Here is a 22150-nt window from a genome sequence, read left to right as displayed (position 1 = left end):
TTCATCGTTGTTTTTTTTTTTTTTTTTTTTTTTTTTTTTTTTTTTTTTTTTTTTTTTTTTTTTACTGCTGTATAGTATTCTATAGAGTACATATCCCATAATTTCTTTATGCAATCTACTGTTGATGGGCATTTAGGTTGATTCCAGGTCTTAGCTATTGTTAATTGAGCGGCAATAAACATGGAGGTGCAGACAGCTCTTTTATTTGACAATTTAACTTTCTTTGGGGAAATTCCAAGGAGTGGGTTGGCTGGGTTGTATGGTAGGGTTATATTCAGGTTTCTGAGGAATTTCCAAACTGACTTCCATAGTGGCTTTACCAGTTTGCATTCCCACCAGCAGTGGGTTAGTGTCCCTTTTTCCCCACATCTTCTCCAGCATCTGTTAGTTGATTTCTGTATGAAAGCCATTCTAACCAGGGTGAGGTGAAACCTCATTGTGGTTTTAATTTGCATTTCCCTGATGGATAGTGATCCTGAACATTATTTCATGTGTCTGTTGGCCATTTGGATTTCCTCTTTTTGAAAAATGTCTATTGAGGCCGGTGCTGTGGCTTAACAGGCTAATCCTCCACCTTGCGGCGCCGGCACACAGGGTTCTAGTCCCGGTTGGGGCACCAGATTCTATCCCGGTTGCCCCTCTTCCAGACCAGCTCTCTGCTGTGGCCCGGGATGGCAGCGGAGGATGGCCCAAGTGCTTGGGCCCTGCACCCGCATGGGAGACCAGGAGAGGCACCTGGCTCATGGCTTCAGATCAGCGCAGTGCGCTGGCCGCAGCGGCCATTGGAGGGTGAACCAACGGCAAAAAGGAAGACCTTTCTCTCTGTCTCTCTCTCTCTCTCACTATCCCCTCTGCCTGTCAAAACAAACAAACAAACAAACAACAACAACAAAAAGATTTATTAAAAAAAAATGTCTATTGATGTCCTTGGCCCATCTCTTAAGTGGGTTGTTCGTTTTGTTGTTGTGGAGATTCTTGATCTCTTTGTAGATTCTGGTTATTAATCCTTTATCTGTAGCATAGTTTGCAAATATTTTTTCCCATTCTGTCGGTTGCCTCTTCACTCCCCTGACTGTTTCTTTTGCAGTACAGAAACTTCTCAATTTGATGCAATCCCAATAGTTAATTTTGGCTTTGACTGCCTGTGCTTCTGGGGTATTTTCCAAGAAGTCTTTACGTGTGCCTATATCTTGCAGGATTTCTCTGATGTTCTCTAATAATGTGATGGTATGGGTTTAGATTTGTAGTCCATGTTGAGTGGATTTTTGTATAAAATGTGAGGTAAGGGTCTTGCTTCTTGCTTCTGCACTTGGAAATCCAGTTTTCTCAGCACCATTTGTTGAATAGACTGTCCTTGCTCCAGGAATTGGTTTTAGATCCTTGATCAAATATAAGTTGACTATAGATGTTTGGATTAATTTCTGGTGTTTCTATTATGTTCCATTAGTCTATCCATCTGTTTCTGTACCAGTACCATGCTGTTTTGATTATAATTGCCCTGCTGTATGTCTTGAAATCTGGTATTGTGATGCCTCCGGCTTTGTTTTTGTTGTACAAGATTGCTTTAGCTATTCAAGGTCTTCTGTGTCTCCATATGAATTTCTAGCATCATTTTTTCTAGATCTGAGAGAATGTCTTTGGTACTTTGATTGGTATTGCATTGAATGTATAAATTGCTTTTGGGAGAATGGACATTTTGATGATATTGATTCTTCCAATCCATGAGCATGGAAGATTTTTCCATTTTTTTGGTATCCTCTTCTATTTCTTTCTTTAAGGTTTTGTAGTGTTCATCGTAGAGATCTTTAACATCCTTGGTTAAGTTTATACTAGCAGAAATTTCCCAGGTTTGGAGAATGAAAGAGACATCCAAATACAGGAAGCATACAGAATTCCCAATAAACATGACCAGAAGAGGTTATCTTGGACATTCTTATTTCAACAAAAGAATGGCCAGATCCTCTGAATGCAGATTTTCTCACTGGAAGGATTCACCTTTCCATTTTCCATCCTTTGCAACCTGAGTGAATTTCTAGGGAAAGAGAATTCTGCTCTGACTTCTTTCCCACATACCAAGTCAAAGCAACACAGAATTAATTTCAGGATTTCTCTTTGACCTGTAGATAGCCAATAAGAAAAATATTTTCCCCATGTAACCATAGTATGCACTTACAGATTCTGAGATAAAAGAATTGCATAAGTATTGGAAGGGCTGCTTGTTATCACAAGCTGATTCTAAAAGACTGATTCCTGATATACCATCAACAACAGACTGATGCTGGTCCTACTGTGGATTGAATCTGTCCACAGCGATTCTTGATGATCCATGGTCATGTTTTTCATCTGTACCACAAACCAGAATTATACCAGGGACTGTTTATAAATTTCAGAATTAATCTCTATTCCATATGGTATGGCCTTTGTCCAGAGCCCTATAGTCTATGAATCTGCTCTTGGCAACTAGCATATGAACTGTATAGCGACCTTTCGACTGCAGACATCTCTAATAACATGGCAGCCCTGACTATGTATGGCCCAAAGAGCAAAACAACCTGTACAGCTAGCTACCTGGCATTGCTACAGAGTTCCACTAACTTAGTGAAATTCTTATCTGTTATCTCTTCTTATATATTTTTTGTCATATTTTTTCTCTCTTTCCTTTAGGGATTCTAATTATAGGTTAGGAACTCTGGAACTCTAGTATTTCATGTCTGTTCCATGTTCTCTCTGTTTTCTTGCTCTTTTTATACCTAGTTGTTTCTATTTAAATAAGGTGTATTAACTTATTTCCAAGTTCAGCACATTTTTTTCTCTTCTATGTTTACTAAGAAGCTTATTAAATGAATCATTCATCTGTAAGTATTATCTTCCCAGTATTACTAATTGAATACTTTTTTATATTTTCCATCTTTTTCTTCATATTCTTCAGTGATTATTTTTTTTTTATTTTTGACAGGCAGAGTGGACAGTGAGAGAGAGATAGAGAGAAAGGTCTTCCTTTTGCCATTGGTTCACCCTCCAATGGCCGCCGCATAGGCGCGCTGCGGCCGGCGCACCACGCCGATCCAAAGGCAGGATCCAGGTGCTTCTCCTGGTCTCCCATGGGGTGCAGGGCCCAAGGACTTGGGCCATCCTCCACTGCACTCCCGGGCCACAGCAGAGAGCTGGCCTGGAAGAGGGGCAACCGGGACAGGATTGGTGCCCCGACCGGGACTAGAACCCTGTGTGCCGGCGCCGCAAGGTGGAGGATTAGCCTAGTGAGCCGCGGCGCCGGCCTTCAGTGATTATTTTGTCCATCTACATTCTCCAATATTGTTTTTATCTCTCAGTTATATTTTAAATAATTAGTTGAATTTCCTGTTTTATCATTTTAACCTTGGTGCCATCTTTGGTTCTCATTACATGAATCACTTTTTATTTTTGTCTTTATTTAAATGTGTCTCAAAATTTTTGATTGCCTTACCTTAAACTACAAAATTACAAATTTGCCGAGATATCTAAAAAGATGCCTTTGCTTTACTCCATAAATGGAAATATTTTATGTGATGATTGATATATAGTTTTTATCTAATTTTTGCTAGTAATAAAATATCTTAGTATAAAATTTTCATTTTGATTTGATGTATCTGTTTTACTTGTAATTCAAAATAGAGAAAAATAACAATTTCAATTTTCAAAGTCACTGCTTCTTAAATCTATGTTATATCATTATTTTATATCTATTGTAACTTAGATAATTCATATGTTTTACTGCATCTTAATTTAATCATATTCTGTATTATTGCGAATTGCATCTATTCATTAAGATAAATAGATTATTTAAATCATTGGCTGCATTAAAAATTGTATTTGGTATTTTGCATGAGGCAAAAATAAAAAATTATGAACCCTGGGTTCAAATAACTGATAATCAAGTATGGAAAGTAAGACAATGATTCAAATATTCCTGTTTTATTTACTTAAAAGGCCTAGAGAGAAAGAATGAGAGACAGAAGCTATATAGCTTGTCAGGCCTGTTCTTCAGTGATGGCTTCAGCATTATATTTTTAAATCTCCATAAGTGATCCTATTATTCAATCAGATTTTAAAATAGAGGATTAAAGTGGTCAGTGTCATCATAGTAGTGTAAAGGAAGATGAGATAGATCTAAATGATTCTGTTTTAAGCTACAGAGACTACATTTAATTCAGTATGCAGTAAAGAGTCCTATTTTGTTAGGATATCACTTAAGAAAAGAAAAGCATTAGTAGTAAGGATAGTGACTTTGAAAAACTTCCAAAATGTATGGTTGACCAGCGGACAGTTGAGCGAAGATGACATGGAGATAAATTAAGAAGAGGAAGACAGGTTGGAGAAAAGATATATAATAGGATGATTAGCAGATATATAGATCTACTATTTATATATGTGTATTATCCATTATACAATTGTTGATGGATATAAATTTTTATTGACCATATATTTGAGTTTAAAAGCTTTAATGGCTTATATTTGGAAAAATATGTAATTCAAATACAAAAATATCCAATAGAGAGGTAGATATTAAGGAAGACAAAGAAAGTTTTTCTAAAAGCAGGCATATAAAAAGACCAATAATTCTAAGGGTAACAATGCATTCTGTAAAAAAAAAAAAAAAGGAATTATCTGTGCTTTTAATTAAATAAAGGGCTCTAATTCTGTAACTACAAACTGAAAATTGTTTTGTACATAAACTGTAGTTCCAAAGCCAGCAGCAAGATTTGTGGGAAAAAAAGAATAGGCTATATATAATAAAAGTAAAAACATAAAATCTTTGCCATAGTATTACCCTCGTCAAAGGAGTCCACAATATTAATCATTAGATTCCTTAGATATTATATACAGTGCTGTGATAAAGGTAGCAGGTGATACAAACCTGATCAAAAGGAACTAAGCAAAGAATCTAACACGTAATTGTATGTGGGATACATTAACAAGCAGTAAAGAAATATCTTGTATGTCAACAAAGTAGGCAAAGGACTGAGACTGAGACTTGAACTTAACTCTGAAAAAATCCAATAAATTCTAAACTATGTGTTTTAGTTGCTTGGATTGATGGAGACAATGTGAAAGCCTTTGGATTTTAATCCTGTGAAGAAGATAGATGATCATGTTGTCACAGTAATTTAGTATAAATATCACCTTCCATAATATGTATGTGCATCTTTCTGTACATCTCTCATCTATGTTGAAACGTATTTTTAAAAAGATTTATTTATTTGAAAGGGAGATTGATGGGGGTGGTGAGCAAGTGAGCGAGCGTGAGAGAGAGCTCTCATCTGCTGGTTCATTCCCCAGATGCCCACAATATAAAGGGTTGGGTCAGGCTAGCAGCATCTGCATCTCCCACGTGGGTGCCAGGGTCCCATGTTCTTGGGCTGTCTTCTGCTGCTTTCCAGGCACATTTGTAGGGTCCATGATTTCAGAAAAAGTAGCTAGGACTCAAACCAGTGCTCTTATTTTGGATGCCAGCATTGCAGTTGGTGACTTAATCTACTGCATCATATCACCAACCCTACAGCATAGATATTTTGATCTGTAGTGCACATATGAGGAACTCTAAGTTTGGATGGGTTGGTAATTACATATGGAGCATAATTTTGAACTGCAGTCTAACATTCCCCACAGCTTTATTCCTTTATTGGATATCATGGGAATTTCTCTGCTTGGAGGTGAGCAAGAGTAGAGCTGCTGTTGAATGTTTCCTCTGGGCTGCACAGGTATCATGGATTTTTCAGGCATGCACATCAGCAAAGTCACCATTATCTCAGATGCTGATTCTCACTGATAAAAGGACCAACATTATTTCCAGATTTGCAAGAACAGCTTTGTTTCTAGTTGGGAAGAAGCATGGATGTGTACAGAAAAATAAAAACAAAAATTATGTGTAAAACAAAATATTAACACATACACAGTAGGAAAATGATTTATTTTTAACAAATATTTAAATGGATATGGTGGTGATCTTGTAAAAGAGGAAGACAGAAAAAACAGTGAATAGATTTTATAGAATACTAGGAGGATATTACTTGCTATGGATACAAAAGAAAACATAAAATAGAGTAATGGGAGCTTGTGTGTGAGAAAATGGGTGCAAGGTCAAGTAGTCTGGCTGAATAAGCCTCATTGAGACAGCGACATTTGAATAAAACCTAAAGAGAGAGAAGGTATGAATTGTGTATGTAACTGGTAAAAAAGTTCTTGGAAGAGAAACAAAAGTACAAGGGCCCTGTAGGATGAACAAGGTGAAAGCTTTGGAAGACAGAAGAGGATGTAGGTAGAATGATAACTGAGTAGCCAATGGTGAGAGGTGAAGTGAAATGTGATGTGTGTGGCGCAGACAGACTTTGACATCAAACTGAGAAAATATCCTCTCCAGGGCTACTTACAAAGTGAAGTTATAACCATGATTTTCATTAATGGAAAAAAGCTAAGGGGAGAAATATTTCCTAAAATCATATTGATATTTTCTACAGCTAAATTGAGATATATGTAACTTCAGTGGAAAGAACTTTTTGACAACACAATATCATGTCTTTTGTCATGTCTCCTTAATTCTGAACAGTGCTACATACATCTTGGCCCATTGTTATTACATTTTAACCCCTCACCCTGTCCTCTCCTGTGTTATATTTTCCATTTCTCCTTAACTAGTATTTTCAACACAATTTGGCCAGCATTAAATACATAGTTGCGCAAACAGATTCTTTTGGCCATTTTGATTGGATTGGTGGTACCTTTGCTAACACCTGAATCCTCAGTAAGTATAGTGCACTTGTGATATTTTCCTAGGAAAATGATAGCGATCTAATATTAAACATGTGACAAACTCCGTGCTGGCTATTTTCATTACTTGGTTTTAATTTATTGCCCCAGTAAAGCTCATTTACAAATAAGAGACTTGGTTGATTAATGTGCCTATATTAATATTATTGGAATAAATATCTACCATTTTCTGGGAGGGAATATCCTTCCCCATTTTGCATGGTTAGACTTTGTCCACTACATTTCATTGTCCAAGCCAGATCACATTGTCATGCCCTACATAAATGGAATAAGAAATGTGATTTTCTCATTACAAATAATGATATCTAAGTCCCAGATAGAGCATGCTCCTTTAACTTGGATCTCGGAGTGAAAACAATGTGAAGTGGATCGGTAACTCATCTTCATCAAGAGTATGAGTAAAAAAATAACCGATGTGTCATAAACCTCTGAGATTTAATGTACCTGGCACATTGAAGGGTTTCCATGTGTCACCTGTTTTGTTACTCTGTCCTTTGTTATAATTTATTAAAGTATTTATCTTTTCCACTAGAAATTTCTTTTCTTGGCTATGAGTCAAGCTTTCCAATTGGTATCCTTAGTATTACTCGCACAGCAACATATGCACATATCACAGTAGTTGCAGAGTGGGTAATTTAAGGCAATTATTAGAAGCACCTGACAGAGGGAACATACTATGAATCCTGATCTGGTGTTATGTGATCTGGAAGCATCACTTAAACTCTCTGAATCCTTGTTTAATCACAAGTGAGATGGGGTTAATGAGATCTGCCTGCAGTTCAGGTGAGCATTAACTAAGTTAATGTGCCTGCAGTGGAGGGCCTAGCACAATAGTAAGTGCTAGATCAATGAAATTTTCATTAGTAGATACTCAATACAAATGGACACATGGGCAAAAGATTAGAATGACCTGACCACTTTATAATGATCCACTACTTTTTACCTAATATGTTATATGTGTGAACTCTGTAACATAATCTTGGCTTTCTATTTTGTTCTGCTTATGTTATTCTTCAGATATTTTTAACTATGAATATTGTTCCTGACAATAAATTACTAACAGGGTTAAGGGTATGCCAAAGGTGACACTCCCCTGTTAGGCGTGGTAAATCTCTCTCTCTTTCTTTCTTTTTTTGATTCAAAAGGGAAGTAATTCTGCACAGCTGAGCAGAATTGGAGGTAGTTAGCAGGCGAATGATATACCCACAGGAGCCAGAGATCAGAAGCTATTTCCCAAGGACCACACAGGGAATCTGTGCTGCCCTCAGTGTGGGTTCAAATTCTCCTGCAGTCACCCACTGGGTTGCCAAGATTACCGAATTGTGGCGTCTCTGGAGGGTACTCAAGTGAATTTCGTGAGTTCTCTTTTTTCAGTCTCAGTTCATTAGCCCCACACATTCACTAGGTCCTAATCTCCTGTTATTTCACCTCTCCCCCCAGAGTCAGGTTTTTCTGCTTGGCTGAGGGTGGGTGCAGACCTGAGGTCGCTCTGCTTATGATGTATGTCCAAAATGGTGCCTGCTCTTTGTCTTGCTCGCCTTTGAGAGGTGATCGGAGAGAGAGAAACTCGTGTCCGTATCGGTCACTTTTCTCTCTCTCTCTCTCTCTTCTAGTTAGCCTGGTGAACTTTTCCCCACTGGGTTTCAAGCCTCGTTCCCTCTAGTCTCCTCTTTCTGCTTTCCCGCTGGTGTCTCAGGCTATTGAGGTTCGGCTCACCTCGCGTTCCAGCGCTGGTGTGTTGTGTCTGCCACTGGTGTCCCGAACTTGGGCTCCCACGCTCTCCATGCAGGTCCACTGTGAATCACTAGTTCCGGAAGAGTTTCCTCAGCTGTTTCTTCCCCTACTCTTCCTTGAACCTGCAGTATCTCCACTTTTATTAACCTGTCTCTTCCCAGGCTATCAGTGTGCTCCCTTCCTATTTGGCCATCTTGCCGCTCTCCCTGAGTTAGTTCTTCTTTAAATGTCTGGTAGAATTCAGCAGTGAATCCATCTGGTCCTGGGATTTTCTCTGTATCATATGTTTTATACTTGTTGGTAGAAAGAAACTAAAAACATTTTATATGTTTGTGCTTAAGTTTACTGGTTAAACAAACTACACTATGTTAGATATTTAAGAAGTGTTTCCAAATACATGATTCTTAAAATTTCTAGAAGGCATTGGACCTTCTGGTAAATGCTTTATTAAGTTGTCTACCTTAGAAAAACTACTACAGAACATGCCTGTGACTATAGACTTGTAGTTTAGGCCACCAAAGATTAGAGATGGGACTTGGGCACTCCCTTGACTTGCATCCTCTGGTCTGCTTGAACAAAAACCAGGAGGAAAAGAAAGCTAGGCATCAGAAGCAATGGGTGGCAGGCCTATTAATGGCTGATCTGTACAGTGATCTGCCCTCAAGGAGACCCAACAGGCCAGTCCACTGCAGTGGCTTTCAATGTAGTAAGCCTGGGCTTCAGCAGAAGTCAACTTGTGAAGAGCCCTGGCAGCTCTGCCAAGAGTTGGATCACTGGAAATGGACCTGCCCTGGAGTTGAAGGATGCCCAGGTCAGAGCCACAGATCTTATTGGCTCTAAGCTGAAAAGCCCTTCACTCAGCCCAACTTCCAAAGTGACCACTGCAGCTGAGGGGATGGCCAAGTAGGGTCAGCAACATTGCAGGCAGAACTGTAAATTTTTGTTAGAGATGCCACCTGCCTTTACCTGGCCAGCTCTCCTCTCAGGCCAGCTAAGTAATGAGAGTCAACAGGGTGCTTTCCCCTAGGAGGTTCACACCTCCCCTAGGATGTACCCCATGTGAAGAGATAGATAGGTCTGGGCCTCTTAACTTACAAGGCCTAAAGCCCACCAGATTATTATCAAGCCCCTTCTGTCAGGTTCTATTTGCCTCTCAATCAGAAAAATTACTTGTAGCTTAGACAGCACCTTTCTTAGCTCTTCTAATAATGTCCTTTGTTCTAGACCCTGTCTAGCACACTTGGGCCTCATTCCTTTGTAATCATAACGTCTACTCTACCACCAAGGGCTCTACTCCCAACCTGTGTGTACTGATGGTCCTCTTTCCCACTTAATGCTGTATAATTGTTCAAACCTCGTAAATGCCACTCTTAGGATCATTTGTTACTATCCTCACCCTGTCTTTTATGACCTTATCTAAATTTGATCAGAGTTGCTGAACTCAAAAGGCTTCCATAGCCTTGGCAACTCATGACGGGAGCTTAGGATGGTTACTGGCGCCATAAGCAAGGGTGTCAATTTGTTGGGTCAACAACAGGAGTCACTGTGCACTTGCTCCTCATGTAGGATCTCTGTTTTTCATGTGCTGTACATTGCAATTTAATGCTATAACTAGTACTCAAACAGTGTGTTTCACTTTGTGTTTCTATGTGGGTGCAAACTGTTGAAATCTTTACTTAATATATACTAAATTGATCTTCTGTATATAAAGAGGATTGAAAATGAATCTTGATGTGAATGGAAGGGAAGAGGGAGTGGGAGAGGGGAGGGTTGCAGGTGGGAGGGAAGTTATGGGAGGGGGAAGCCATTGTAATCCATTAGCTGTACTTTGGAAATTTATATTTATTAAATAAAAGTTAAAAAAATCATAAAAAATAAATAAATAAATTACTAACAGGAAGAACTTTTTTTTATATTTATTTTGCTTGATAACCCTAGTTGACTCAGAGGTGCCACATGGTAGGTGATTAATAAATATGCACAGCTTGACCTTTGAAAATGCCAGGTGTTTAGCCAAAGTATTATCACATTTTAACATCTCAGACAACACATTAATTGACTCATAAGGACAAAATTTAGAAAATTTCAATTTCTTTTTTAGTTCCCATAGCAAAGAAATGTTTGACTCTCAAGGACCAATACATCAGTATTCCCGGTCACCATGGATACAATTCATTACTTCACTAATATTAACCAAAACACCTCCTCACACTACACACAAATCTTCTAGGTAGATTAAGTTTATGCTTTGTTTTACTCATTCCCATTAAATTAGTAGCCTAAGAATCCATAGACCTAAAGGTATTTAACCTTGAAAATGTTTTCTTTTGCCACTGTGTGTCAAACTATCATTACAGATAGAGTGTTGTGATTTCTCTGTGATGATTACCATAATGAAAAAACTTTTGGGTTTTGCATTTAATGGTCCCATGTTTTGTCATTTCTGCTCCACATAGGCAGTGATTGTGAAGTAAATATAGATGAATGCCTGTCAGAACCCTGTCTTCATGATGGAGATTGTATTGATGGCATTAATCATTATACCTGTGACTGCAAGAGTGGGTTTTTTGGAACACACTGTGAGACAAATGCAAATGATTGCTTCTCAAATCCTTGTCTACATGGAAGGTAGCTATTTTTATTTTTTCTATTAACTCTATGGAAGTATACTTAACTCACGATATTTAAGACTTAATGTCAAGGGAAAGTTGATAAAGATAATTTTAATTATATTCTTTCATAAAATGAGCTAAGTACAGTTAAGATGACAGATGTTGTCTGTTTTAGCTATTGCAATGTACTGATACATTATCTCTGCCCTTCTTTTATTTCTGTTCATTAGTATAAAGCAATTTTCAGTAAATGTGGATTAATTAGACTTTAATATACTTAAAGATAACTGCTCATCGTAATAGAAATACCAGGCTGGATTATGAGACATTCTATTATTTGCTCTGCAAAGAGATAACACCACATACTCAGTATTTGAAATGTTACTAAGTAGATTGATTCTTAGATCTCGATGTGCATGTAAGATATTTTATAACTACAGAACAGGATAATAACTCATGGACAGAATATTAGTTTATACAAAAGTATTAGGGTGGCAAAGGAGAATGTATCATACATACACCATGCATCCAGCTGCATTATTTTTTTCTTCTCTAGTCCTTCTACTGACTTTGTGAACAGAAAAGGGAGGATTAAGGATTCAGTTTGGCCAGAGCTGACTTCAGTTTCCTACATAAGCCCTAGATACACTTTTTATCTTTCAGAACTCTTCCTTCTTTCCATTGCCAAGGGGAAGATGGCAAAATGAAAATTGATCAATTTCTTCAGTCCAGTCACCTTCAAGGATAAGATACCAAGAATAGACTCTGTGTTCTATTGCTCATGGGAGTGTGAGGTTTTTATCACCTGAACTAGAAAAGAATATTTTAAAGTAGCAAAAGTTTCTTTGAAGCTATGCTTTAATGTCTACTTGCTTAAAACTTTAATTCTAATTCTCTTTCAGGTGCATAGATCTCATCAATGCATATCAATGTTTATGTGATGCAGAATGGACTAGCACAAGATGTGAGGTCAAGATTACTGTAAGTTTTATAATTTTATTAAATTTACATGACAAAAGATATTTAAAAGTCAAGCCGATTTTTTTGTGGGTTTCAGAGCCATTTCTTCAACAGATATTGATGATAAAACTATTCGCTCACTTTTCTTCCGTGGAATTCCTCAGCTGCTAAAAACAAAAGAAGAAAGCAATCTTTTCTCACTCTTCCCCTCTTCATGTCTTTAAAATTTTATTTTTATTTACTTGAAAGCTGCAGTGAGAGTGGTGTATGTGAAAGAGAGAGAGACATAAAAGAAGAGCTATCTTCAATCTGCTAGTTTATTCCTCAAATAGCTGCAGTGGCTGGACCAGCTTGAAACCAGGAGCCTGGAACTCCAACCAGGTTCCCTATATGGGAGTCACGGATTGAAATGCTTGAATCATTATGTGCCACTTGTCCCAGGACACTAGAAGGGAGCTGTATGGGAAGCAGAGTGGCCAGGATTTAACTGATGATTCCATTTGTGAAGCTGTATCACAGGCAGTGGCTTAACCTGCTGCACCATAATACCAGTCCCCTTTCATGTCTTGATATTTAAACTTCTACAATCCAGAGCCTTCCTTGTACTAAACCCTGAGAGTGGCCATTTTCAATGGGAGCTCAGGTGGTTTATGCTTTAAATTCACCTTCTCCTCCCTGGTGTAAAGTCACAGATATGTTTGTGGATCTGTAGAGATAAAGTATGATTAAATTGATCCAGAAACACAGGGAGAAAATAAATGGATGGATGTGCCAAGAAATGGGCATTACCTGTAATACAGGATCTTTCTTCCAATCTTCAGGAATCTGTAATGGTTTGATTGACACACATGGTATTTTATGGGTGTCAATTTCCTTACCAATGCAGAAATGTTGATTGCCTGAAGACTGTAACTATTCTTGATGGTTACCAATATCACAAGCCTTTCTGGAATAATGGGCATGTTTTCCAAATCCATCTTGATTGTAAGTAATAGTGACATGGTAAAGAAAGCAAGCATAGGGTCTAAACACTGCTTTTGGCATTGTGAAACCATTGATATTGAATTTAAATCATTGGGTGATACCCTCTTCCTCATTTGTGAAGGAAAAACGTTTCTACATCATAGGTTGTTCTGTGAAGCTGCACATGAGATATCGATACTCAATAAATGGCCCTTTCAGCAGGAGTAATAGAGTACAGTAATAAACCCAGAGAGAACTGAGTTTGAGTATTTATACTGCTACTTACTTGTTATGTGTTCTTGAACAAATTAATTGTATTTTGAAGTTAAGCTTTAGCTATTAAATGAGCACAACAAAGTAACTAACTTGTACATTATTGTAAGAATTAAATGAGATAATGCATATTAATCAAATAGCGCATTTTTGAAACAATAATTTTAAAAAACTTAATTATCTATTGACACTATGTTTTTGGTTATAGATATTAAAAACTGCATTTAATTGGAAAGGGAATATAATTAATAATATCTCAAGAATGAATGAGACATTCTGTTCTAGTTGCATATAATATTATATGTATTGCCTGTGCTACTCCCTAAAATTGTATTTCTAGAAAATATAAATATTATTTTCTTCTTTTTAGTTAGGTATCAGTGAGTAGTATGTTTGACATATATATGTATATATGCATAGTCTTCTACACTTCCAATATTGTGAGAACATTTGTTAAAAATCTATATGGGGGACAGTGCTGTGGCATAACAGGTAAAGCCACCTCCTGCAGTGCTGGTATCCCATATGGGCTCTGGTTCAAGTCCTGGCTGCTACACTTCTGATCCTATTCTCTGCTATGGCCTGGGAAAGCAGTGGAAGATGGCTCAAGTCCTTGGGCCCCTGCACCCACGTGAGAGACCCAGAAAGAGCTCCTGGTCCTGGCTTTAGATGGGCCCAGCTCCAGCAATTGCAGCCATTTTGAGGGTGAATCAGTGAATGGAAGACTTCTCTCTCTTTCTGTCTCTGCCTCTCTATAATTCGGCCTTTCAAATAAATAAATAAATCTTAAAAAATAATCTACCTGTATGTTTCTAGATGATTTTCCAAACATTTTTATTTAAATATAAATGCAAGCTCATTACCCTCATTACTAAATGACTTTGTTTTACTTAGTGTATCTTAAGAACTATTCCATTAAAATTCATAGGATCCTGACTCAATCTTTCTAATAGCTACAAAGTGTTCCAAATAAATGTTGAAAAAACAGTTACTTAATGAGAGTTTAAGCATGCCAGCTACCCTGGATCCTATTAAATTAACTCATTTTTTAATAAAGTTTTACTAATTTGATGAAAAATGCATCATGTTGTGAATTTAATTTATATTTCCCCAGGTTTCTACCAAGATTTAGCACTTTTCCCTAAGATCGCTTACCATTTGTATCTCTTTGTTCCTTCATTTATAGTCTTTGGCCTGAAATGCATTGTTTTGACTTTCTTTCGCTTTTCTTTTTTGGTTTATATGGATTAAGTAAAAATGAAATCTACTAGGTTCTAGCAATTTGTAAATCTTTAGAACATTTTTATTCAATTTCTACATTGTACATGTATCCACTTTCCCTCTTTTGGGACACTGGGATCTGCATATTTCCTTAGAAAATCCCTTTATACAATAATCTTTTTTTTTCCTTTTTTAAAGATTTATTTATTTTACTTGAAAATCAGAATTACACAGAGAAAGAAGGAGAGGCAGAGAGAGAGAGAGAGGTTTTCCATCCACTGGTCCACTCCAATTGGCTGCAATGGCCAGAGCTGCGCCAATCCGAATCCAGGAGCGAGGAGTTTCCTCCGGGTCTCCCACGAGGGTGCAGGGGCCCAATGGCTTGAGCCATTCTCCACTTCCCTCCCAGGCCATAGCAAAGAGCTGAATAGGAAGTGGAGCAGCCGGGACTCGAACCAGTGCCCATTTAGGATACCAACACTGCAGGCGGTGGCTTTACCTCCTATGCCACAGTGCCATCCCCCTACAATAATCTTTAATATATTTTCTTACTCTCATATGCTACAACTTTATGTTAAACATTGCTGTTTAGTGTTTAAACCCATACTGAATATTTTGTTATAATTGATAAAAGGAATTTAATTTAATGTTTCAAAGAAATATAATAAAATTTCCCAATAACTTCTACAAATATGGCTATTATTTCTCTTTTGATTTGAGATGCTTCACTTTTTATACACTAAATCTATCAGTTTGGGGATCATTCTGTTTCTCTGATTTTTTTAATTCCATGCATCAGTATTATCTTATTAATTACTTTAGTGCAATGGAATTTTTCTATTTCTTTTAATTATATTTCTTTTTTTAGTTTTAAAATTTATTTTTAAACATTTTGCCACATTCCCTTCAAATATAGATTATGTGCATATGCATATACTATTTTTATTGAAGATAGTGATTAATAGATATTCATAGATAGAAATTAATAAGACAAAGAGATTAACAATCATGTCCATGATGTGGCGAAAGAAGGGTAAATGGTCACTTATGATTCAGTGAAGCAATATTTAAAACATCGTTTTTTACTAATATGTTAAGTGCACTATAAATGTACCTTTTGGTCATTTATTCTGAAAAGATCAAATATCTACAAGAAAACAAAATACCGTAATTATCAGACACATCTCCTTTGCTTTCATTTCCACTTGAATGTGTTCTCTCTTTCTCTCTCTGTGTCTTTCTCTCTATCATCAGCAGCAGCATCCATTTTCTCTCTTATTTATTAGTTGACCTATTTATCTTCATCTTCTCTATGCTGCAATGCCTAGGTTAACAGCTTCTGCAGGACATTCAAGAACCAAAATCCCAATATGTCTTCCAGGCTACAGAGATAAGAACAGTGGAGATGCTTGAACAGTACCAATTAAGAGGGGTCCTTATGAGGCACAGTGTTACAAGGGAACCTGATTGGGAAGGGAAAAAGCATAGTTTATTGAAGAGCTGGAAGCAGAAATTCATAAAATTGATTTTTGTTTTTGTAAAGTTGACAATTTGAGCTAAGTTCTGAAAATTGGAATTAATAATAGGGAAAAATAAACTTGACAGACCATGGAAGAAATACCTTGGGTAGTGAAAAATGCATTTACTATTTTTTGTGTACATACAAGTCCATATACACATAAGCAAGAGAGTAGAGTAGCCTAGAAAGTATCTACTTATCTTTCAATTTGAGAGCACTGAGAAAAATGGCCTTCATTTTTCTCATGCAAAATTAGCTGCATGATAGGGCTTTTTGTATGATAAAATTATATGTATTTTGGAAGGACTAGTGTTTGACACAATTGTTAACTTTGAGTTTCTCGAATCGCATGTCAGAGGCATAGGTTTGACTTCTCAACTCTACTCATGTGTCCAGCCTTTTGCTAATGCACATTTTTCGAGGGAGCAGAGGCTGGTTCAAGTAGCTGAGTCCCTGGCACACATCTTGGAGATCTGGATTTAGTTCCTGGCTTCAGCCTCCAACTAGGCACAGCACCACTGGTTACAGACATTTTGGGCGTCAATCAATGGATGGTATATTTCTCTCTGTATCTCTGCCTTTAAAATAAATTTTAATAAAAATTTTAGAAAATGATTATCGGCCGGCGCCGTGGCTCAACAGGCTAATCCTCCGCCTTGCGGCGCCGGCACACCGGGTTCTAGTCCCGGTCGGGGCACCGATCCTGTCCCGGTTGCCCCTCTTCCAGGCCAGCTCTCTGCTGTGGCCAGGGAGTGCAGTGGAGGATGGCCCAAGTGTTTGGGCTCTGCACTCCATGGGAGACCAGGAGAAGCACCTGGCTCCTGCCATCGGAACAGCGCGGTGCGCCGGCCGCAGCGCGCTGGCCGTGGCGGCCATTGGAGGGTGAACCAACGGCAAATGGAAGACCTTTCTCTCTGTCTCTCTCTCTCACTGTCCACTCTGCCTGTCAAAAATAAAAAAAAATAAAAATAAAAAAAATAAAAATGATTATCAATTTTGTCTACCATGTGTATTATATGCACTTTATATTTTTTTAACATTTATCTAATGAATATAAATTTCCAGTGTACAGCTTATGGATTACAATGGCTTCCCCCTCCCATAACTTCCCTCCCACCCGCAACCCTCCCCTCTCCCGCTCCCTCTCCCCTTCCATTTGCATCAAGATTCATTTTCAATTCTCTTTATATACAGAAGATCAATTTAGTATAAAGATTTCAACAGTTTGCACCCACATAGAAACACAAAGTGAAACATACTGTTTGAGTACTAGTTATAGCATTAAATCACAATGTACAGCACATGAAGGACAGAGATCCCACATGAGGAGCAAGTGCACAGTGGCTCCTGTTGTTGACCCAACAAATTGACACTCTAGTTTATGGCGCCAGTAACCACCCTAGGCTGTCGTCATGAGTTGCCAAGGCTATGGAAGCTTCCAAGTTTACCAACTCTGATCATATTTAGACAAGGTCATAAAAGACAGAGTGAGGATAGTAACCAATGATCCTAAGAGTGGCATTTACCAGGTTTGAACAAATATACAGCATTAAGTGGGGGAAGAGGACCATCAGTACACACAGGTTAGGAGTAGAGCCATTGGTGGTAGAGTAGAGGTTATGATTACAAAGGAATGAGGCTCAAGTGCACTAGACAGGGCCTAGAACAAAGGACAGAGTCATTATTAGAGGAGCTAAGAAAGGTTCTGTCTAAGCTACAAGTAATTTTTCTGATTGAGAGGCAAATAGAACCTGATAGAAGGGGCTTGATAATAATCTGGTGGGCTTTAGGCCTTGTAAATTCAGAGGCCCAGACCTATCTATCTCTTCACATGGGGTATATCCTAAGGGAGGTGTGAACCTCCTAGGGGAAGGCACTCTGTTGACTTTCATTACTTGGCTGGCCTGGGAGGAGAGCTGGCCAGGTAAAGGCAGGTGGCATCTCTAACAAGAAATTTACAGTTCTGCCTGCAATGTTGTTCACCCTACTTGACCATCCCCTCAGCTGCAGTGGTCACTTTGGAAGTTGGGCTGAGTGAAGGGCTTTTCAGCTTAGAGCCAATAAGATCTGTGGCTCTGACCTGGGCATCCTTCGACTCCAGGCCAGGTCCATTTCCAGTGATCCAACTCTTGGCAGAACTGCCAGGGCTCTTCACAAGCTGACTTCTGCTGAAGCCCAGGCTTACCACCTTGAAAGCCACTGCAGTGGACTGGCCTGTTGGGTCTCCTTGAGGGCAGATCACTGTACAGATCAGCCATTAATAGTAATGCACTTTATATTTTTAACATTATTTATTAGTATACAGAGGATCTGACATTCCAAAGGTGTTTTTTTTTGTGTGTATCTCAATTTACTGAATCACAAAATTCTAAAGTATCTGTTGTTACCAAGATTAAAAGAAACATATCAAGAAATCCTAGTATTTTTCTCATCTTATTTCTACTTGTAATCCACTTGCTCCTCTATTTGCTATTCAGGTAAGATTTGAGTTGAAATCATCTCCTCACCAAATGGTCGACTATTTCCCACAAATCTTTTTAGAGAGCATCTAGCATCTATCCATTTCTGTTATTTGGTCTTTATTTACTTTTTCAGAGGTACTCAGGCCTCAAAACATGCCAAATGCAATAAACAAGAACTCTGAAAAAGATACTATGCATTTTTTTAGGATTTTAATTTTTTTGCATATAAAAGGAGAACAAACTTCACATATTTCATATATACACTTTTAAAAGCATAATGATACTTCCTGCCTTACCCTTTGTCACTCCCTCACCCCTACCTCCTCATTTTCTTATTTTTAGTTTAATCTTTACAATGCCATACTTTCAGTTTTCTTTATAATCACAAGTCTAACCTTCCACTAAATAAAGAATTCAACAAGCAATAAGTAGAAAAACCACTAGGACACTCCCTTGGTCTTTAACATAAGTAATATCTCACAAGGGAGAACATTTATTACACGTATGAAATATAGGCTGCTTTTTCATTTTCTCTACCATTGCAGATGATTCCACAGTATTATATCTGGTTCTAATTTATTTTTGCTAGTATTCTATTGTGTGGGTGTTCCAATGTTTATCTAATCAGTACCCTCCTCTTGGATATTCAAGATATTTTATGTGTATTGGTCTTAAATTTACTTTAATAGATGAGATACAAAAGTTTCAGTTAAGCATACTCTATTTCACAGCAGAAAATAATCAGTAGTGCTTTTAAGACTTCGTCTTGCTGATTTGTCTATGCTTGCTTCCTTTTGGCCTTCAGTATTCCTTCCCTAATAAATAAATAAAATATTCCTAATAAACATACTATGCTTGTATGTTTATTAAGACTCATTTCCTAATAATGTATTTTGGAAAATAGGACTATTACTTCAAGGTATTTGTATCATTTATTTAAGTGACAGTGACAGTATGTTCTCCCAGATACTTGTTTCTCTATCGCACTATTTGCCCTGTCCTATAACTCTTGAGTCTGTAGGTTAGGGACAGATCTTGATCACTACTGAGGCTTAAAAGTGAGCCTACCCATAAATCAGAAGAACCAAATGGGAGTTGAGAGGATAAAGAGCATTTATATTTATTTTCCAAGCCCCTCTTGATCACCAGCACCATCACAATGCTACACATATTCCTTAATAATATCTATTCAAAGTGTTCTCAATCTTTTTCAGTACTTGATCTGCACTAAGTTCTCAACTCCCAGCTTTGGTGTGGCCTAGCTTAGCTGTTGTGTCCATGTAGGTAATAAATTGATGGATGGTGACCTCTCTGTGTCTCTCTTTCAAATTAAAAAAAATAAATAAAAATAAAAGATGTTGAATTAGGATTCTTGAAAGAAATACAACCAGTGGTATCACTCAAGGCCTGAATACCAAAGGAGATGTGTAAAGCCCAATCTGAGGCCCAGAGAAGATAAGATGAGACATCTCAGCTTAAACAGAGAAAGGGTAAAAAGGAGTAAATTCCTCCTTCTTCTGCCTTGTGTTTTGTCAGGCTCTCAATGTACTTATGTAATTTGGGCTGGTAACCTGCTTTATTCCAAATGCCTTTGTCATCCATGAATATTATCATAGACACTTCTAGAAATATTGTTTAATATGGGTACTCCATGACCAGTCAAGTTGACACATAAAATGAGACATTGTAGATATCTCCTGCAACACTTTTTTTCTTAACTTGAGGAAATAAGTGTGTTTATTAAATGTTACAATTTTTAAGGATGTTTTTAAAATTCTATATACCTTTCAAAATTAGAAAGTTGGTGTCATGAATTTGGCATTATTTGTAGCTCCATCCCTTATATACTTTCTTTCTAGTGTTTCATTTGCTTTTGCATCCGAAGATGATTCTGGGACAATGGTTTTGTTTTTCTGCTTTTTAATGGTCTTCTTTCCCAGAATTTCTGCCAGGAACACTTTCAATAAAAACATAAAAAAAGTTTCCTTTCAAGAATCACAACTTTGATATTTTATAATCTTTTCTTTATAAAATAGTCTGAAATTGTAACAAAAGATTAATCTGAGACTCAAACAAAATCTTTCCTGTTTTAGCTACTTCACTTCCATATTCAATCATGTAAGTTTAGATAGAAGAAAAAACAGTAAGTGGATATTATACAAGGATGAATCTTAAGGTATAGTTAGTCTTTACCATGTAGGTTATCATATGTACAAACTCTGTAGCCAAAGCATTTTGTAAGAGAGAAATCAAGACTGTGCTACAATGAGCCTTAAGTTGGAATTATGGGCATTTAGTGTCTATGTGGTTTCATTCTGTTACAATCCTGCTTAAGACCTTAGTGACCTATACCAGTGCCCTTATGCTCTGTGAATTAAATAGTACAGATGGAAGAGATTCTTGCTGGCCAATGTCTAGTCCATGGACTAATAACATAAGGATCACCGATGGGATTGATAGAAATAGAGAAACTCAAGCCTGCAACCTACAGTGTTTGATTATGCAATCTAAAGAATGACCCTGGATATTCATATGAAACTTAAGTTTAAGAAACACTAGGGTATATTAATGGAGCTACAGGAAGTTCAGATAATTCTGTGAAGTTTACCATGTAGTACAGATGATAGGGTATAATGAATATCATATCCTGTTTCTTCACTTCACTATAACAATTCCTAGGTATCATTTTTAAAGGCATTGTTTTTCTCAGATGTACAGTTTGCAAATATTTTCTCCAATTGTCAGTTGCCTCTTCACTTTGTTGAGTGTTTTTTCTGCTCTACATAAGCTTCTTAGCTTGATGTAATCCCATTTGTCTATTTTTGCTTTAATTGCCTGTGCTTTTGAAGTCTTTTCTAAGAAGTCTTTGCCTATGTCTTGCTGTGTTTCCTTCCTCTCTGTTTTCCTCTAGAAATTTGATAGTTTCAGGTTTTAGGTTTTGAATTGATCCACTGTGAGTTGACTTGTCATAGGGTATAAGGTAGGGGTCTTGTTCTCCCTTCTGCATGCAGAGATCCAATTTTCCAGACATCATTTGTTGAAGAGATTGTCCTTTATCCAGGGAGTGATTTTAGCTCCTTTGTTAGTTGGTTGCAGATGTGTGGATTAATTTCTGCAGTTCCTAATCAGTTCCATTCGTCCACATGTTTAGTGTGCCATTACCAGACTGTTTTGATTGTAACTGCCCTGTAATATGTCTTGAAATCTGGTATTTTGATTCCTCAAACTTTGTATTGTTTAAGAATGCTTTAGCTATTTGGCGCTTGTGTTTCTATATGAATTTGAGGGCACTTTTTTCTAGATCTGATAAGAGTGTTCTTGGGACCACATTGAATCTGTGAATTGCTTTAGGTTAGTTTGGTATCTTGAGGATATTAATTCTTCTATTCCATGAACATGGAAGCTTTTTCCATTTTTTGTGTATTGTTCTATTTCTTAATGTTTTACACTTTTCATTATAGAGATCTTTCATATCATTGTTTAAGTTTATCCCAAGGTATTTAAAAATTTTTGTAGCTATTGTGAATAGATAAGCAAGTTCTTTCTCATCCATGGCATGGTTTGCATATACAAATACTATTGATTTCTGTATGTTAATTTTA

General features: G+C 37.3%; 1 protein-coding gene across 1 annotated transcript in view; it reads left to right on the top strand.

Annotated features, from left to right (window-relative positions):
• The window catches only part of EYS (eyes shut homolog), a 1789541-nt gene that overhangs the window by 641716 nt on the left and 1125675 nt on the right, over positions 1-22150 (top strand). The window contains 2 exon segments of the mRNA XM_062187220.1: positions 10995-11166; positions 12053-12131. Coding sequence (XP_062043204.1) covers positions 10995-11166; positions 12053-12131 — 251 coding nt within the window.

This window comes from Lepus europaeus, chromosome 3, assembly GCF_033115175.1.
Source record: "Lepus europaeus isolate LE1 chromosome 3, mLepTim1.pri, whole genome shotgun sequence".
NCBI lineage: Eukaryota > Metazoa > Chordata > Mammalia > Lagomorpha > Leporidae > Lepus > Lepus europaeus.
The sequence above is the reverse complement of the archived record's forward strand: the minus strand, read 5'-3'. Positions and strand labels throughout refer to the sequence as shown.